We start from the raw sequence: 19,251 nt of genomic DNA, 5'->3' as shown, positions 1-19,251 counted from the left end.
CAGTAAGATGATGTCCAAAAAAAAATTCTATTTGTTTTTGAAAGAAGAAATGTCCTCATTAAATGTGATCTTCAGGCATGAAACTCATGGTTATCATTGAATTCAGTGTCACCCAACTATTTAGTACTGCGACTACTTAGTGCACTTTTTTTCGTCTGTCTTTGTTTTGTAGATATTTTCATGTTTGTGTTTCGTCATGTTTGTCAAATGTCTCCATGACAGTCTCACCCTCTGCTTTCAGTTTGGATGTAGTTCCCTCTGTTTTGAGATATTTGCCGGCAATCAAGAATTGTTTTTATTGATTAATAAAGTGTTTTTATTTTCACCCGTGACTCTTGTGTTCTAGTTGTCATGAATGGTGTAATTTATACTGAACAACGGGGCCCGAAAACGCAGGTTTCTGAAGTTATCGAGACAGATTTTGAGGCGATCTGTTGTTTTAATTCAGAAGAAAATGATTTTGATAACTCAGAAAACCTGCGTTTGGGACCGTGAACAACCGGAAACTAAGTGATGGAGCAGATTGATCGAGCAGTCAATCGTTAAGTATTGTGATGATTGTCTTTGACAAAAGAATTGTCCAAAATTGGATAACTGCAGGTTTAAATGTGAGAATTAGATTATTTTCTTAGTTTTGCATTAGAGGAAGTTGAATATAGTGAGAAATTTTTTTTTAATTTTTTTTTACAGATTAATTAATTAGTTGCTGATGAAAACAATTAGCTGCAGACCTGTTAATAGGCTGATAAACCTGTTCTATTAAAAGTGGCACCAGTTGAGACAGCAAAGTAACAAAAACTGGTTTATTCTCCAAAACCGACAAGCAAGACGTGACAATGAAAAACACTACAGAGATTACCCATGACCGAGTGAAAAGGTTGGTAGCCATGAACAGCGATCACGTCCGAGGGACACAGTTAAGATGGACACAGTTTTGTCTTCAACACCAAATAAACCAAGTACAAAAAAAGGCACACTAATGAAATAAAAACAGCACCTCACTGATACAAAGCCGTAGCAAGATGGCCGAGCTCTTGGACCAATACTGAAGTGGCCCAGAAACGTTTTCTTCCGAACTCGAGTCGACGCTAACAGTTAACACTGCATTTTTACATTTCACTTGGGTTTCGTCGAGCTAAAACCTGAAGCATATATACAGTCAATTATCTCCGGATGAAAGTAGAATCAAATGATACAAGACGAATGAGTCCAATGGTGTCTTGCTCGTCTGCCGTCCCCCCTCCCCTCCAAAAACCCCCTCTCAAAAGTACGATGAAGTTCCAAACTACAGTTTCTTTCTCCCCCTTCGCCCCAGCGTTAGTTTTTCTCCTCTTTTTTCTCGTCTTCGGTGGGATACGAGTGCCAGGTCAGTCTCTCTTCATAGAAGGAGATGACCACCTGCGGACACTTCACGTTGGCCTCTTTCGCCGGCACCAGGTCGGCTTCGTCCGAGTTCTTCCTGCAAACAGCACAAAACAAATATTTAAACGGAGCTTCAAGGGATTTCATGACACTCGATCAACAGCTGCCCGGCCGTAACGCCGCTGCATACAAACCATTTCATGAGGAACATGAGTTCTCCTGTGGAATCTGTAGCACCAATAATCCGTTCTGGGTCCAGCCCTCGAGCAAAGCCCCGGAGCTTCTCTGTCTGAGGATCAAATAAAACAACATTTCAGCATAAATACCAGCTGCAAACAGTGTGTCACGGTTTCTATCTGACGTTTAAAAAAACAACTCGAGACCAACAGGATACCACAAAAACATGAGGCTTTTATGGAAACTGTGGTAAAAACAAATGTTGGATTGAGCTTAATGTCTACATATGTGTCGGGCTGCAACTGACAGTTGTTTTCCTGTTATAATCTCTACAACGGGGACGTTTTCAAATGTCTTGCTTTGTCCAACTAACGGTCCAAAACCACAAAGATATTCAGTTTTCTATCACTTCCCACCAAGAAAAGCATCAAATCCTCACATTTAAGAAGCTGGTTCCAGTTCTCAATACATTTGTACAATAATGTAAAGTCAAAAATTGTTGTCTTTTGCTGACACTTTTTTGACAAATTTTAGCCATATCTTTATTGCAGTGAATGGTACGTGGACTCCACATCTGGACCCTAAGCAGAAAGTTCACCAGTCACAGTGACGTCCAACCATTATGGGGACGGCGTCCTGCATGCGGAGGACGGAGGGTGACGCCTGGAATTGACCCCAAAACTAAAGTTGCTGTTGACATTTACACGCATGGTTGGAAAATCTGCTCCCTCTGCTTCATCATGAGCCTGCGATGTGGTTTTCAACAACACAAAGTTCCTTACGGTGTGTAAAGCCAACTTTCATGAGTTCCTCATATTTAAAAATGGGAAACTTAATGTTTGTGTAAAACCATAGCGAGGCCATGGTTTAAACTAAAACATCACTGCCATATTTATGCCTGGATGACTTTATTTTGAATGTTGATTGAGCAGCTACACTATTGGACGGCCTAGACCAAACTCCATTCAGAAAAGAAGCATTTTAAAAGTTATCAGCTTGTCCTCTTGAGAACACACCAGACCAAGATCATAATGTTGTTATTTCAGCATCCTTTTTATTTGGTTATTGCAATTAATTCACAGCAAAATTGTTTATTTTGGGTTCATTCTGCTGTGGTAAAGCAGCCAACGTGTGGCTTGCAAAGATATGGTGAATACAGTATTCACTATTTTATGAACTATTGCATTGACTTGAACAAACACAAATGATCCCCCGTCAAACCTGTGCAAGTAATACGAAAGCCAAATGTGGGTGTTTGTTGTGAAGACATTACCTGGGGAAACACCTGCTGCCTCGCCGCTCTGCCATCTAACCAGCTCACTGTGGCTGCTGCCTGTTTTACCGCCTGTTTTAAACTGCTCTGCCCCACAACACCAACGTGCAGAAGATGAAAAGGAACGACACCAGAGCAAAAGCAAAGAAAACAGCTCAACAGTGCCAGTTGGAATTTGTTTTTTTATTAGACATCTTATTATTACATATTAGACATTTTACAAATATTATTAGCGGTGGGACTATTTAATGTGATTCACAGTTGGTGTCAGAATATTAGACTGTGTTTGTTGTAGACTACTAGTCTACTGCAGTCCTCATGCAGGTGTGAAACATACGTGCATGGCGGCGGTCAGCTGGCCGTTGGCTGTAGTCTTTGTGGTGTTTTAACCTGAGTCTACTTCTCTGAGGTTGGCCCTTCCTCCAACATTTACAGACAAAAAACACGAAGAAAGAATTGGAACTTACGTCATCTTTTTTCTTCTTCGTTCTACTCTCGTCTCCTTCCCCTTCTCCGACCGCCTTCCTCTTCCCGTCGTGGGCCGATTTCTGGGACTGCAGGAACTCTGCAATCAGATCTGGACAGTCCAGGTTGTCTTCTGGCTCCCACGTGTTATCTTCCCTGCAGATAAAAGTGCATCAAAACACAGCATTTAATTAATAACTTTGTCACTCGTTAAATATGCCAGCATCTGATTCTTCTCTCGGTTATCATTTTGATGCAATCTCCGATTTAGAAGGCTATATGAATGGGAAGATGGCAGGAAAAGGTAGCACTCACTCTGAGAAGCCTTTCCACTTGAGAAGATACTCCACTCTCCCTTTCACCACCCGCCGATTCAGGACCCTTTCCACCACATATTCTTCCTCCTCCTCCTCCTCCTCTGCCGCCACGTCGTCCGGCTTCTTGTCCTTCTTCTCCACTGTGGTCATTTTGCTCTCTGACTCTGACGGGTTGGAACAGAGCAGATGGTCATCGATGCCGGCCCCTGCTGAGCCTTGAAACTCAGAACCGTTAACAACAGAAGTGACAGAGAGACATTTATGGTTGGAAAAGAATGATGTGTTAAACCTTCTGTGACAGCGGGGACATCGTTAGGGGGTTCTGCAGTCAGGCTCATGCTCATCGGGTGGACCTGGAACCAGCAGGTTCCTGGTCATCGGCGAGATCGGGCAGGCGGGAATCAACGTGGTGGAGAGGAGAGAACAACAACATTGGAGAATGAATGGGATTTATTGAGACGATACAAGGCTGAGAGTGTGAGGCAAGTACACCACCCGAAATCTGTGTTACATTTTCTGATATATATATATATATATACATATATAAACATGATACATATGTTGATTTTGTACTAGTCGTGGATTTACTCTTTAAAAAGAATCGTGTGTACCTTACATGGTTGGTGGACGGAGTATTCTGATTCTTACTAATACAACACTATAAAATATTACTGTTACAAGTAAAAGTAAAAACACGTATAATCAGGAAGAAAGTATTCAATGCAGGAAACAGTCCTGTGTGACTGTTTACTATTATATATCATCTATCATTAGATTATGAAATAATGTTGAAGCAGCTCAGTTGTAACTATAAACTAATTATCATCATAATTATGGATTCAAATGCTGATTGTTTTCTCAATCAATTGTACGGAAGAGGATTAGGGCCACATGTGAATTTTGTTTTTGAGTTCTGACTTTAAAGTCAGAATTCTGAGATTAAAGTCAGAATTCTGAGATTAAAGTCAGAATTCTGATTTTATTCTCAGAATTCTGACTTTAATCTCAGAATTCTGAGATTCTGACTTTATTCTCAGAATTCTGATTTTAAAATCAGAACTAAAAAAATTCACATGTGGCCCTAATCCTCTTCAGTACAATTGACTGTATGATTTGTTTAAAAAAAATATCACAATGACCTTCAGAGCTGCACGTGTTTTGTATGCAATAAATATACTCTTACTTTGTAAAGTAACGCTAAAAAAAAAAAGTTACGTTACTGTTACTATGTAAACGACAAACAGCTACCTGACCAAGTGCATGACGTCACTGCCAACATGTACGACTGGACGTGACGCGTGAACGTGCCTACAAGTGGCATATTCAACAACAACAGTGCACGAGAGCTTCGCAACACCTGGCGGCTACTTGGCACTATGGACGGGTGAACGCGCACGCAGAGCTGCCGGTTCACAGTAAAACACTTTAAATGAACGGGAGGCGTTAGAAACGCTGTTGCTAACGTGAAGCGAGCGTAGAGGAGAAAAACCCGCACGACAAAACGCGTCGGAGGGAGACACAGTTGGCAGCTCGTCTCCTCCATATTGCTTTTGTGTTGGCAACTAATGTCACATATTATGGGATGTCTGCCGACTATGCTCATTGATGCACAGCGTGAAACGTGTCTTATTAGCTAGCTTCCCAATCAAAACATGCACATTAACCGCTAGCTGACTGACTGACGTGCACACAATCCCAGCGAAACGACACGTTCGGAGGAAGGAGAGATCACAACAACACAAATACAATACAAATCAAACTCACCGATGACTCACACTTTTATTATTTTTAAACTTCCACCCGAAACGATGTGAAAAACAACACGTCAGTGTTTGACTCGTGCTAATATTGTGATAACGTCGCTGTTCGTCTGGACTACAGTCGGATGGATCGTTTCCGCCCCTTCGTCTGGCACGAGCAGAAGGAGGCTCGAGGACCGCGCAGCGTCACAGAGTTTAAAGCGTATGGATTTACTCATCTACGTCACCGTGGCCGGCAGCATGCGCGCATGCGTTCTATAGATCAGCGGCTGCAGAGTGCGAACAAGCGGCGGACTGGATCCACGGAAGGGCCAGTTCATCCAGTCGATCAATACAGTAAACAGAGTACTTATTGATCAGACTGGGGGAAGGTTTGTGTCACAAGAATCTACGGAAGCCCATTTCCGCCACTGTCAGAAAAAAGAGAAATGTTCTCAAAATAATGACTTAGTTTCTCAGAACGACACTAAGTCATTATTTTTGAATGAAGTGTCTTTTTCTTTTAGATACTAAGTCAAAGTTATTATTTTGTGGGCCGACAGAGATGCACACACAACTGATATAATTACCTCCTGTCAGAGATAATAACAATCAAACAAGTCATTATAACCTATTATCTCTTAATTTTGACCTCTTATCATTTTGATTTGCCATTAATGGTTATTTCCTCCACCTCCATCACCTGAGCAAACGCCATCCTCTGATGTGTTAGGACATTGTTTTTCAAAGTAGGTCTCGGAAACTTTGAGGGAAAAAAATTGATTATATGTTTTTTTTTTAGATGTTATCAATCACTGCCTTAGTATGCCTTCTCATGAATGTCTGGCGAACTGATCTGAACTCTTTCTGTCCTCCTCACCCTGATTCTTGGCATTGCATGCAATATGAAAGACATCTGTTATTAAATTGTGTAACACATGCTGTAGTGACTGCTGAATGAATAACAGGAAAAGAATATATATATATATGTTGACTGTTAATATTACTGTTGAATATTAAGACAGAAATGACAGAATTTTTAAAACAGAAGTCACTAAATGTAATTCATAAATAGGTCTATATATATATATTGTTAATATTATTATTGAATATACATTAAATTATTGAATAATTATTAATATACAAATAAGGCAAATACATTAAGAAGCTGTATGTTTGATATTTGCCATCTTATTGTACACATAATTTTTTTTTAAATTGCAACAGGAGGATCCCGTCAGAGGATGATGCTGTATGGGGGTCCTTGTGTTAGGATATTTATAATAATAATAATAATAATAATAATAATAATAATAATAATAATAATAATAATAGTTATTATTATTATTATATTATTATTTTGGGGCGAAATCAGTGGAAATACTACCGATACGAGTGAATAATTGGTGAATTGGGTAAAAAAAACAAAATAATAATAAAAATGCTGCTCCTCTCCCGCACTTTACTTACACCCGCGCGCACATTACCGGAAGCAGCACATCACGGAATGACGTAGCGGCGGTTCCGCTTGTGACTGGCGAAATGGTAGATAGGAGCTGTTCGGGGGGAAACAAGCTTCATTATCGGAGGATTTACTGCTTCAAATATAAGAGAAACGTCAACCAGGACCAGCAGGATCACATCGACCCCAGCGGGCCGGAAGCGACCACAGCGGCCGACACACGCACCATGAAAGTAAGTAGCTGTGCTGGGATTAGCATTCAGCTAGCTAGACGGGATGGTTCAGGCCAGAAAACTAACGTTAGCCGTTTTGACACGACGTTGAGATAACAGGGAATTAGTTCAAGATGTAAGTGTTGTGCTCTCTCTTTAAGTTGTTTTATATTACTGACGGTTATTTCTGAATGATTTACAGAGTCGGGGCGTGAACCACTTAACCAGAAAACTCGCGTCATAGCTGGAACACTTTGTTTTGATGAAGGAATAGTTGTTTAAAGTGATTAACATTGTCTGGTGCTTGTTAATGAAGAGACGTGGTGGAAGCTGGTTTCTCTGTTACTGATGGTCAACACCCATTCTTCGATTGTCATCAACTGATGGCTTTTTTGACAACTGATTGATCATTTATTTATGTTTAAGGAAAATATACCACACATCTAGTTCACGATTATGAAATGTGAGGATTTGCTCGCTTTTTTTAAATTTATGATTGTATATATTATGACGTTTTATTTAAAATACCTGTTAGTGTAGATACATACTGTCACTCTCCATACATTGCATATACTGGCCTCCTGGTTATATATTGTTTAAATGTTCTGAAATGCATTCATGGTTATTGGTGATGGTCCATTTCTCAGAAACTTACTGACATAGTTTTATTGTTAAATATTTTATTCATGACATATTGTACTGTTGGGGTAGAGTACTGTGTGAGTAACATCTGATTTGAAATAATTAATTGATTATTTTTTTAAAAGCAGTCAACAGATCACTCGCTAATGAAAGGACATTTTTGTTGCAGCCCTAATTGGCATGTCATGTCAGTTCTTCCTGATTATTAATTTCTCCGGGCTTACGATGACATTAGTTGAAGGGAATCTTGGTGTAGCAGCTGCCCAGTATCTGGCTAATACGATGCTAATGGAGCATTTTACAAAGCTGTAAGGAGACTCAACAATAACGAGAACGAAAAAACCCTACAACCCACAAACCTAAAGAGAAATGCCTGCCAGAGTGACTCAGTGGGTTTCTGCTGACCGGCTTCTCCTTTAGAGGATGAGTCATCAGCTCATGACAACACTACAGACGACGGACACAGTTTGATCTTTTTATTGAATTCTCTCCTCATTGATTTCTCCTGTGTTTGCAGTGCAACACCCGTTAGGATGATCAGAAATCAAGAAGATGATGTAAGTAACCTCCCACTTCATTTTTTCCACTTCTACAATAAATACATATTAACGTCTAATGTGAATTCTCTGAAGTCTGCTTTTTTGTTTGTTTTTAAACTTCCACTTAGTAAGAACAGTAATGGCACTGATGTCTTGAAAAGCATTTGAGGAAGCTGATCTCTTTTTGAAGAGGTGGCATGCATGGTGTCTACAAATATATCTGCTGTAGATTTTAATCTGGTGGTTTGACCACGATGCAACGAAACGCACACAAACTTGTGAAACAGCGACTTTGTTCCCGTCTTGCAGGAGTTTGTTGCCGTGCGGGTCCAAGATCCCCGCATGCAGAACGAAGGCTCGTGGAACTCCTACGTCGACTATAAAATATTCCTGCATGTGAGTATTAACACTTAAATAAATTCAAATCTATCTCGTCACTTTTAGTGCGAGCTACCTGGGAGCTGAAACCATCAGTGGATTTAATTGTTTCACCTCCATTTTCAGGCAGGAAATGTAAACATATCTTAAAGACAAGATATTGGTCTATTGGTTTCCTAAAAGATTTCTGGGAAATGATCAGACAAACATATTTTGTTCTAATTGAGTAGCATTTGTGGCTGAAAAGTGCCAAACTGATAAATAGCCTTGCCTTATATAAAGACAGTTGGGTGATACTTAGGAAGAATAGTGCATAAAAGTTTTTTACACAAATCAACAGTTTTCCATTAAGCCTGTTGCTTAATACAAAATACCTTTGCATGTAATAGGAGGATGATTTAGTCTGGAACTTCGGGTAACATAAGACTTTAACCTACTTCGACGTGTGACTCCTGACATTCTCATTGGACAGGAGCCGACGTGTTTGTCTGGGCAGTGGCCTGTTAAAGAATGCTGTGTCAGCAGCAAGGCTCCATGCCTCGACGGATGTTGACTCATGAAATTGGATAAGAACACATGACCTCGCATGATCTTAAATCATTTTGGGTGTCATCAATACGCTATTGTTTTTCAACTCTTTGTCTGACATTTTCAATCTAAACACGCGGATGGGTATTTGTAAAGAACATTTAAAAACCTTCTGAAAGAGATACCTAAACAATGGAATATCCTGCAGATTATTTTCTCTATTATTTTGTCTATTAAATGTCTGGAAAATGTTTTAAATTGTTTTGCCCAAATATATTTAATAATGTCAAATACTCTCATTTGAGGAGCTAGGAGCTCTTCATGTTAATTTCTTTTTAAAAACAAACACCAAAATAGTTCATTTCTGTTCAGTAATTGATTATCACAGGGAACGAGTGACTGTCACACATCACTGGAACAAATCTGACATGTGATGTTTGAGTTCTTCCATAAACCCGGCAGCAGTAAAGTCATTCCAGTTCCAACATGAGGCTTACTGATATTTTTGTAATAGTTTTTGGACAACGATGGAGCTTTATGTCACAGAGGAAGAAGTTTTATTGGACTTTTATTAACACAAAATATGTGTCAGTAGATGTGTTTGCTGTTGGTCTTTTTTTTGGAAATTGCTTCATACTTTGGGTTTGTATGATTATCTCGTATTGTTGACTGTAAAACTTTTGATTTGACTCCCAGACGAACAGTAAAGCCTTCACAGCCAAGACGTCCTGCGTGCGGCGGCGCTACAGTGAGTTTGCCTGGCTCAAGAAGAAGCTTCAGAAGAACTCTGGGTTGGTGTAAGTTCTTCTTCTTTCATCTAATTTCTTATGACATTGTGGTAACAGAGGAATCTATTTTCTGTATCATAATTACCGACACGTACAAACCTATTTCCATCCTTGTAGGCCAGTCCCAGACCTTCCAGGGAAGTCCTTCTTCTTCTACAGCAATGAGGACTTCCTGGAGAGGAGAAGAAAAGGACTTCAGGCTTTCTTGGACAGGTCAGTTGTTTGTTTTCTTTAAAAATATGATTTGATCTGCTGTAAAACAGTCTTACTTCATAAAAAATCCCTTTTGTTTTCCGGCAGTGTGGTGAACATGACGGTGTGTCTGTCAGACAGCCAGCTCCACCTCTTCCTGCAGACCCAGCTGCCCGTTGGTCACATCCAGGACTGCGTGCAGGGCCACACTCCCTACTCGGTGACGGACGCCATCCTCACCTACGCCTCGTCCAATCGGGGCTACGCTCAGGCTCAAGAGGAGGATTCCATCAAGGAGCCAAGTTTGACTGTTTCGTATGAGTCCATGGAGAGGTATGAGGAACCTAAAGTATTGACTGAATGGTTTGGAAATAACCCGTTACCTTTGCATAATCCCTTCTGTTTATTTAAGGTTATTCATGCTCTATCTGTATCTGACAGTGAAAGACCTGGAATGTGCTGCATTCAGCACTAACACCGGCACTTTTTATATTACACATTCATTAGATTCAATGATAATCTCTGAAAAATTGCTTAATGAAGGTTTGACAGATGTAATGTAGCTTTTATGTGTTGAATTAAAGAAGTGGCTACATGCTTATTCACCTAATTACCATTTGTACACTCCCGTGTCTGAGAGTAGACGGAGGAAGTGAATAAGCAAAATGATGAAATGTTAGTCTATACAAGTTCCTGTTCTGTAGTAAATGTAGTAAATCCTTTCTCTTTCCGACCCCACAGCCCAGCTCCTCATCAACCTTTCCTACAACCGAAAGAGATCTTCAGCCCTGACCTTTTGTCACATGGCGACTCTGATCCTCTAGAAGGTTCAGTGGAGGTCTGTGATGAAGACACGGTTGGGTTTCAGCAAAAGGAGCAATCCTCAGTTCGGGTCCTGCAGAAGAACAACCACCTGGAGGCCGTAGTTGAGGACTGCGTCCCAACAGAGGTGACCTTTTTTCTGGGCGACATCCAGGACGCCCCCGAGAGTCTTAGACTCGCAGAACAGACCCAGCACAGGAGCTGTCAGATACAGACACCGGTGGAGGTGCATTTACCCATGGGAAGTGGCTTTGAGGAGAACGGAGCTGACGGACTGATGGAGGAGGAGAGTTTGGTGAGGGAGGAGAGCGCTACGACATTAGACACCGAAGAAGAGACTGTCCCTCAACCAGACACACAAGAAGAGACTGTCCCTCAGCCAGACACACAAGAAGAGACTGTCCCTCAGCCAGACACACAAGAAGAGACTGTCCCTCAGCCAGACACACAAGAAGAGACTGTCCCTCAGCCAGACACACAAGAAGAGACTGTCCCTCAGCCAGACACACAAGAAGAGACTGTCCCTCAGCCAGACACACAAGAAGAGACTGTCCCTCAGCCAGACACACAAGAAGAGACTGTCCCTCAGCCAGACACACAAGAAGAGACTGTCCCTCAGCCAGACACACAAGAAAAGACTGTCCCTCAGCCAGACACGCAAGAAAAGACTGTCCCTCAACCAGACACGCAAGAAGAGACTGTCCCTCAACCAGACACGCAAGAAGAGACTGTCCCTCAACCAGACACACAAGAAGGGACTGTCCCTCAGCCAGACACGGAAGAAAAGACTGTCCCTCAGCCAGACACACAAGAAGAGACTGTCCCTCAACCAGACACACAAGAAGAGACTGTCCCTCAGCCAGACACACAAGAAGAGACTGTCCCTCAACCAGACACGCAAGAAGAGACTGTCCCTCAACCAGACACGCAAGAAGAGACTGTCCCTCAGCCAGACACGGAAGAAAAGACTGTCCCTCAGCCAGACACACAAGAAGAGACTGTCCCTCAACCAGACACACAAGAAGAGACTGTCCCTCAACCAGACACGGAAGAAGAGACTGTCCCTCAGCCAGACACGCAAGAAGAGACTGTCCCTCAGCCAGACACGGAAGAAAAGACTGTCCCTCAGCCAGACACACAAGAAGAGACTGTCCCTCAACCAGACACGCAAGAAAAGTCCGATCAATGTGAAGCTTCTGGGATGCCGGACATGGAAGAGGTGGAATTTGAGCCAGAAAAATGTGTGAATTCTGCAGCTGTTTTAGATTTTATGGATAGTGACTTTAAGGAACAGGAAACAGACATTCGATCTCGGGAGGAAGTTTTGGAAGTCGTCTGCTCCGACAGGCAGGATTCAGAAAATCACGTGATCTCTGAAGCCAATAGTCTCGAACAAGTTGATGGCCCTGAGGTTCACATTGAAGATGCCAGCTGTCTGGAGGAGATAAAGAACTCAGGTGGACAAAAAGAGTTGGATCATGAAAATAGTGAATCTGAGAGCAAAGAGGAGACGCCGCTTCAGTCCGAGACTCGCGATGTTCACAGTGTCCTAGAAGTGGAACGCAGTGGCGCTGATATTGTTCAACAAATGGACCAAGTCGAACAGGAAGTGGATCTTGTCGGGACCAAAGACGACAGTGACGAAGATAGCCACTCCTCTTCCAACGACAGCATCGTCCAGGTCAGCGATGAAGAAAGCCTTTGCGACGACGAGGACTCGATCCAGGCTGCAAACGGCTTCATGAAGACTTCCCCCGAGGAGGTCGTTCCCTGGTCACAAGGAGATGCCTCCAGTGGGAACATTTTGGACCTACACGTTAATGGACGCCCTGTGGAAAAAGACGTTTCGGCCGAGGAGGACGAGGACCTGCACTACATAACCGACATCACCGACTTGAGTACGTCGCTGGATTTGAACTTGACTGTAACTGGTGGAGATTTGACTGAAAACAGTGACTTCAGCATCTTGGAGAGCAGCTGCAGGCCTGTGTTGGCTGATGGGAAATGTACGGAGCAGAACTCTCTGTCTTTGGAGGCCTCGGAGGACACGCATGAGGTGGAGGAGGGTTAGACCGCTGAATGGCATCACATGGGTGGGGGGGTGCACCCTCACAGAGCCACAGGAATGGATTATGGGAGACGTCGTCAGCCAAAGACTAATTCGATCACACACATACAAACAAGATTATACACCAAAAAATCATTTATTATTTTATACCGTCTCCACAATGATCTGGTCTGTCTCCCATATTGTAGGGCCAAGTTTTTAATTTTAGAACATGCATCTCAATTTACACTCAGGTAAACTACATTTTGGGACATTTTCTCCTCTGCTGTGGATGAGGGATGAGTGATTGGCTCTTTTTGGAACAGCAGAGGGCGCTAAAGTTCACATCATCATAGGGTAGATTTTTTTAAATCCATTAAGATCTGAAGGTTTTTTAATACAATATGATTTTAAAAATAATGCATTTAAGTTTTAATGTGATTTCTAGTCATGTTGTGGGGGACTTGAATAACATTTATATTTGTTTAAAATCTATATTAAGTAGCTGTACGTAATTTTAAAAGAGCTTTGGTTGCTGTAATTGTTCCTCCTCTCAATACTGACTATGCAGAGATGCATTCCTTTAAAAAGAAAAAAAAATTCAAGTCTATGCAGTATCCATTTCAATAAAAAACAAAAAATACCCACACATGATCCACTTACTCGGACTAACTATAGTTAAACTTTGAGGACTAGAAGGGATCTCTTCATGGTCAGTATGGACAAGACAATCAATCACAGCGACCAAAATCTGATCCTCACAGTCGCACATATTCCCGCTCTCATTTCTTTTATTATAAATAAACACTGTGTATTTTAAGTCAACCACTGTGTCCTATTGAAACAAGATATACGTGATAACGATGCATTTAAAAACTAGACCTGCTGCATGACGACAACCCCGTAATAATGCAACGTCGTGATTATGACGCCACGTATACATAATGGTCACTAACTCTGGGTGGCTTTATTTGTCTACGGATTAAAGACACTGGATTAAACTGGTTTTAGTATCATGTTTGGACTGAGGCCAAGCTAAGATGCAACTTTACCTTTGTGCATACACTGAACAAATTATGTTTTATAGGCAGCAGCGTTAACCTGATTTATTAAGAGAGAGGAGAGAAAGAATATTTGGCTGTTAATGAAATTCAACGTCGTGGTAATAAATGATCAGTATAATAATAATGGGAGCCCCTGTGCAATAGACACCAACACTTATGCAGTCTTGTGAGCTTGATGATAATGTGCACTCTTGTACTTTCTGGAACATTTTCTGCTGATTTGTTGGCTCATGTTTAAAACCCCTCAAAGAGGGAAACGGGATGACACTATGGTTTATATACACTAAACATTACCACAGTCAGTCTGGTGGGCAGTTTACATGTTTTTACAGGTGATATATTCTCATGTTAGGGGCTTTAATACGGCCTCTTTTCAAACTAACAGCAGTTTGGATGTTTTCAAGTGGGGTTGTTTGAGTTACTCATCCATCGTCGGCGTATTAACCACAGTAGAGTTTGGAGAAACGGGCAGGAGGACCAGCACAGGAACAAAGCAGTGTACTGGTGGCTAAACGCATTTTATGCACGAGTCACAAGACTCCTTTGACGAAAACAGTCATTTTATCAGATCATGGGAGTTGCTGCTCCTGTTATTGTGTGACTTTGTTGTGTCTGAACAAACCCTTTAAAAACCACTGTTCCCTCACACAACCCCACTTCAAAAGTAAGCATAGTTTTAATTTCTTTTTTGTAAAAAAAAAGCATACTTCTGTGACCATATTTCCAGTTGGATCGAAACTTGGCTGCACTTTGACCTCAACATTGTTTTCACACAGGACTGCTGCTGAATTTTAAGAAAGAAGCAAGAGTTTAACACGGAAATGAGCTCACCCCATGTCATCTGGGATGCTGGGTGTTGTGTTCTTTCTACACTGGTAATGAGTACAGTTTTTATTTTATTTTTTTGCAAAGTTGCTAGTTTTTTAAAAGACTGTTCCCTCTTCGAAATGAAACCTATTTTATCACACGGATGTACAAGCTGCGTGACTGTGTAAATCTTTTATTTCAAATAAATGTTTTCTTCATTACTGTGTCACATGTGCCAGTTCACTTCTGTGGTCTCATACAACATCATTTTATTCTACATATCTTACCAAACATTTCATGGTTTTAAGAGTGGATATTAAAGCAATCACGCCACCCAGTGGCTGAAAATGAAACCGTTTAATGATCGCACACAGAATTTTAAGTGAAAACTCAAACACAAGCAGAAAAGGCTGGTGATATTTTTAGGTTTTTTCTGTGTGAAACTCCACATACAATGGCATCTAAAATATATTACATAATGTGCGTAACATCTGCTGATTTGTTTCATGTCGCTTGTGTCAGTGAAAATGAAATTAATGAAACAAGAAAATGAGCGACGAAATTACACATTTCTCATTTTAACCATTGATTTGATAAATTAACAGTCCACAGTAATTAATCAATTTGCACCAGAGCTGCAACGAACACTTATTTTCACAATTGATTATTCAGTTTTTTCTTATTAATCAAGGTTTTAGTCTGAAATGAAAAATTACAATATTCTCAAAGGCTGTGAAAAAAACATTTAGCAGAGCTCAATGATGTCTTCAAAATGCCTTTTTTTGTCAAACCACAGGCAAAAAACAAATATATTCTATTTATAATTATATAAAACAGGGGAAAGCAGCAAATCCTCTCATTTAAAATGCTTTTCTTGATAACAATTATCAAAATTGATGAATTTTCTGATGCTGATTAATCATTGACTCGTTCTAGCTTTTGTTTGTGCATTTATATTGTGGTTTACAGTGAACAGAAATAACTACTACTGCAGCAGATTTACATGATATAACTTAGTCTCGTGAGTGAATCATTTTCAAATGACTAAAGATTATCTGGTGGTGCTATCGGTGAAATTCATGGCCGGACATGTCAGCAGCAGCACTGTAAAATAAAAACACACCATCGGAGAAACATGCATTAATAATTCAGTATTCATTTTAAGCCGTACCTATCTCACAGTATTAGGGAATCATTTTCTTAAATAGGACAACCTCCGCTGTAATCACGTGTTTGTTGCACGTATTTATTCTCACCCATTGCTCCGTTCAAAGTGCTTTACGCAGTACTTCTTCCAGCCAGCAGATGCCATAAATGGCAGGTCAACGACTGAATATACCTCAATGGCAGTCTGGATGAGTACCAGGGGGACCGTTTCTGTGTATTAGGCCACAGTAATGGTCCATAATGCTGATGATAAGAGAGTGCCTCGGTACCTGTAGGAGCTCAGAGGATGTAGGCAGGGTGCAGGAAGTCCTTGGGGACGATACCCATGGTTCCATTCAGCTCGCCGACCCACCAGCCGTGAATGTTGTACTCCTGGACCCAAAATGAACAAATAAAACAACCAGTCAGTCTCCGAGGAGGGCTGGAGGACAAGTAAACGAAGCAGGATTAAGCACCAATCTCACATTTTTATTTGATTCAAGCGTGCTGTTTGTCTCATGTTATTAACATTACAACGACCATTCGAATGATTTGAACTGCAATTACATGTGGCGCGGATCCCTTACAGTGGCTGCTAAAATAACAAGGTTAAAACTGTGTAAACTCTACATAAGCAGAGGAAATCCAGGAGAGTCTGGATGCCGGCGTGGAAACAGCCATGTACGATGTTCTAATCGCCTCAAGGGTTTTCATTCAACAATGTGAGAAAACGGTAAACAAGACTATTGAGACAGTGTCTAATAAAACTGCTTATTTTTTTACTGCTCAGAAGCCATAACAACAGCCTGCCTGTTTCCCAGACTAATTATAACAAGACTTCATTTATGTGATTAAAAAGAAAAACAGGAAACACAGAACTTCAACATTAAATGCTCTGCAACTTAACTTAACTCTGCAATATATATATATATATATATATATATATATATATATATATAGATAGAGTAACTCCCAGTGTGCATTTGCAATGATTTTATAGACTAAATAAAAAAAAACAGCATTGCATTATGCAGCCATTTGAATGATTTTCATCAAAATTAAATAATTTCTCAAAATAAAATAAAAACAGTTCCACCAGACTTCTGTTTATTTAGTTGAGAAAAAAAATAAAAGTCCTTGTTTTTAATAAAAACGAAACGCTTTCAGTGAAATAGGAGGAATGCACGACTCCTCACAGATGTTGAAAATACAATTCCGACGCACTGAGCTGCGGTCGTTTGATGCTAAAATGTGACCTTCAAAATGAATGTCACTCCTTGGAGAGGCTTAATGAAACGTTTAATTATTGTTGGCTGAATCCGTTATCGTGCATTTCACGATTTACATTTGTGATGAACATTTTTGGGAGTATCGAATTTAATTGAACGAAATTGTGGGTGAGATTTTATGTTGTGTGTAATCTAATATGTGAAAGAATCACAACAAGATTTATTCACAATTAATTGTCAATAAAGAATAAATGAGTCTAAAAAAATGCAGATATTTTACATCTGACACATTTTCCATTTTCCACATCCCAAAAAAACGACTGAAATAGCAAAATCTTTCATTCATTCTTGCATTTTGTTCAAGTGCTTGAAATATTTTAGGAACTTGAGTCACGTCAACAACCGCACTATCACCCTGGCTCTAACTAGATCTGCACCGGATCAATATTTGGCCAGAGACCAGAAGCAGTGGGAACATAGGAGGCACCAGCCGGCCTTCATTTTCCTGCCCTGATGGAGCGAGAAGCGTGGCCACTCATCTCTCCTCTGTTCTCAAGCAGACTGACAACACACACACACACACACACACACACACACACACACCTAACCCTACGTGCAAGAGGACACACGTACGTATACACTTCACATGGCTGAGATCGAAATCAGACTTCACTTCTTGATCCGACAGGTTCCAGTTGTGAAAACACACACAAAAACACACACACATTCTCGGACACGATGAAGCACATTTATTCAAAGGTTTCAGGCCCATCATCCAGGACCTGACACCTCCCTCCACCCAGAGGAATGGGGCCTGCAGCTAATGAGAGGCGTTTGGACAGCGACGATGAATGGATCGTTTAGAAAGTGATAAACCACAAGACTCAAGTGTTCCTACAGCACAAACAGGTACGCACAATAAGCAGATCGTCCATCCAGGCCTCATCATTTTCCCCGCCGCGAACCCTCGCTGGCAGCTCACACCGGGACGCTCCAGTGTGCTTGGCTCTCTGACAAACTCTGGCTGACAATTCAGTGTGTTTGAGCTCATAAAGCAGGGGAAAGTTAAGTCCGAATGGTCTTTTTATGCTCCCCATAAGACTATAGAGGGAAAAGCCCAGTTGCGGAAAGCTGGCTCTGGTTCCCCCATTTGTGATAACGTTGAACAGAGGAGGAGGAAGGGTGAGCCAGACGGACAGGGGGGGGTGGGGGGCATCGAAGAGAGGGAGTGAAACAGTTTTTCTCTCCCTTGGGGGCGTCGCAGCACTATTCCACCAACCGTAGTGACAGAGAGTTTTATTTATCTCCGTGGCCCATCTGTGCAGTCGGTCTCAAATTCTCCCTGAGAAAGGTCTTTTGGATTATCAGCGCCGCCATTTTAATACAACTGCTACATCACAGAGTGGGTGCCAATGGCGGTGGAAGTCTGTCAGGCGTGCAGAGTCCATCTTCCTCATACTTGAAATGGGTTCATCCAGAGTACACCTGCTGTAATAGGGACATTCCAAGAGGCATGGAGAGTAAATTATCCAAATGACAAAAACTATGCAAACTCCTCAATGCCCTCGTCCTTCTGTTTGTTTTCCTCTCTTAGGTTGATTTGTTTTTGTGTGATTTCCAGTCTTAAGCTGCGAGAGGCTAACGCGGGGGCAAAGAACAGGCATACATCGGCTCGCTGTGGCACTTTGTGGTTTATATGTTCCCTCCAAAATGCTTTCGGGGTGACAAAAAAAACAAAAAAAAACAAGCGTCCCCGAGTGGCTGAGTTCAGGGGGAACGTTTGGTTCTATCTCATTAACAAGATGTAGCGGCGATACACAGCGTGTTGTCTGAGAGGTGACACATATCAGAGCCGCCGTTTGCTGCAACCTGGATGCAAATCAAATCCACTCTGTGGGAGCAGAGGGGGGGGTGGAGGGTGCCAAACAGCGCCGTGTCGTGGCGGCTGCGGCGCGTTGACTCATTGACCTCCCGGTGACTCCTCCGCCGAGAGAGCGGGGAATGAGCGTGGGCGGGGGGGGCTGGCACTGAGAGTGGGTTGCCATGACAACACCTGCAGTGT

The 19,251-nt window shown here is 41.5% G+C and overlaps 3 protein-coding genes across 4 annotated transcripts in view; 1 reads left to right on the top strand and 2 right to left on the bottom strand.

Moving 5' to 3' along the window:
- Nucleotides 1–779: 779 nt before the first annotated feature.
- Nucleotides 780–5,515, bottom strand: cbx1b (chromobox homolog 1b (HP1 beta homolog Drosophila)). Of its 2 annotated transcripts, none has more exons than XM_084002105.1 (6): nt 5,370–5,480; nt 3,884–3,964; nt 3,593–3,758; nt 3,280–3,433; nt 1,557–1,651; nt 780–1,459 (listed from the first exon to the last, which is right to left on the bottom strand). In XM_084002105.1, exons 2-6 carry the CDS (start codon nt 3,936–3,938, stop codon nt 1,318–1,320), a joined length of 612 nt encoding a protein of 203 aa, XP_083858231.1. In that variant the 5' UTR covers nt 3,939–3,964; nt 5,370–5,480; the 3' UTR covers nt 780–1,317. The 2 variants fall into 2 exon arrangements, with proteins under 2 accessions (XP_083858231.1, XP_083858230.1); XM_084002104.1 differs by having other exon boundaries at nt 781–1,459; nt 5,359–5,515.
- Nucleotides 5,516–6,850: 1,335 nt separating this feature from the next.
- On the top strand, nt 6,851–15,040 carry snx11 (sorting nexin 11). Its single transcript, XM_084002079.1, has 7 exons — nt 6,851–7,028; nt 8,167–8,206; nt 8,498–8,584; nt 9,791–9,891; nt 10,000–10,095; nt 10,183–10,407; nt 10,816–15,040. Exons 2-7 carry the CDS (start codon nt 8,183–8,185, stop codon nt 12,965–12,967), a joined length of 2,685 nt encoding a protein of 894 aa, XP_083858205.1. The 5' UTR covers nt 6,851–7,028; nt 8,167–8,182; the 3' UTR covers nt 12,968–15,040.
- A 116-nt stretch (nt 15,041–15,156) lies between these two features.
- The window catches only part of skap1 (src kinase associated phosphoprotein 1), a 30,754-nt gene continuing 26,659 nt past the window's right edge, over nt 15,157–19,251 (bottom strand). The window contains exons 12-13 of the mRNA XM_084002089.1: nt 16,251–16,353; nt 15,157–15,918 (exon numbers count right to left, since the gene is read on the bottom strand). Coding sequence (XP_083858215.1) covers nt 16,261–16,353 — 93 coding nt within the window. The 3' untranslated portion in view covers nt 15,157–15,918; nt 16,251–16,260. The remainder of the gene's footprint in view (nt 15,919–16,250; nt 16,354–19,251) is intronic.

The sequence above is a fragment of the Eutrigla gurnardus genome, assembly GCF_963514095.1.
Source record: "Eutrigla gurnardus genome assembly, chromosome: 22".
Taxonomy (NCBI): domain Eukaryota; kingdom Metazoa; phylum Chordata; class Actinopteri; order Perciformes; family Triglidae; genus Eutrigla; species Eutrigla gurnardus.
The sequence above is the reverse complement of the archived record's forward strand: the minus strand, read 5'-3'. Positions and strand labels throughout refer to the sequence as shown.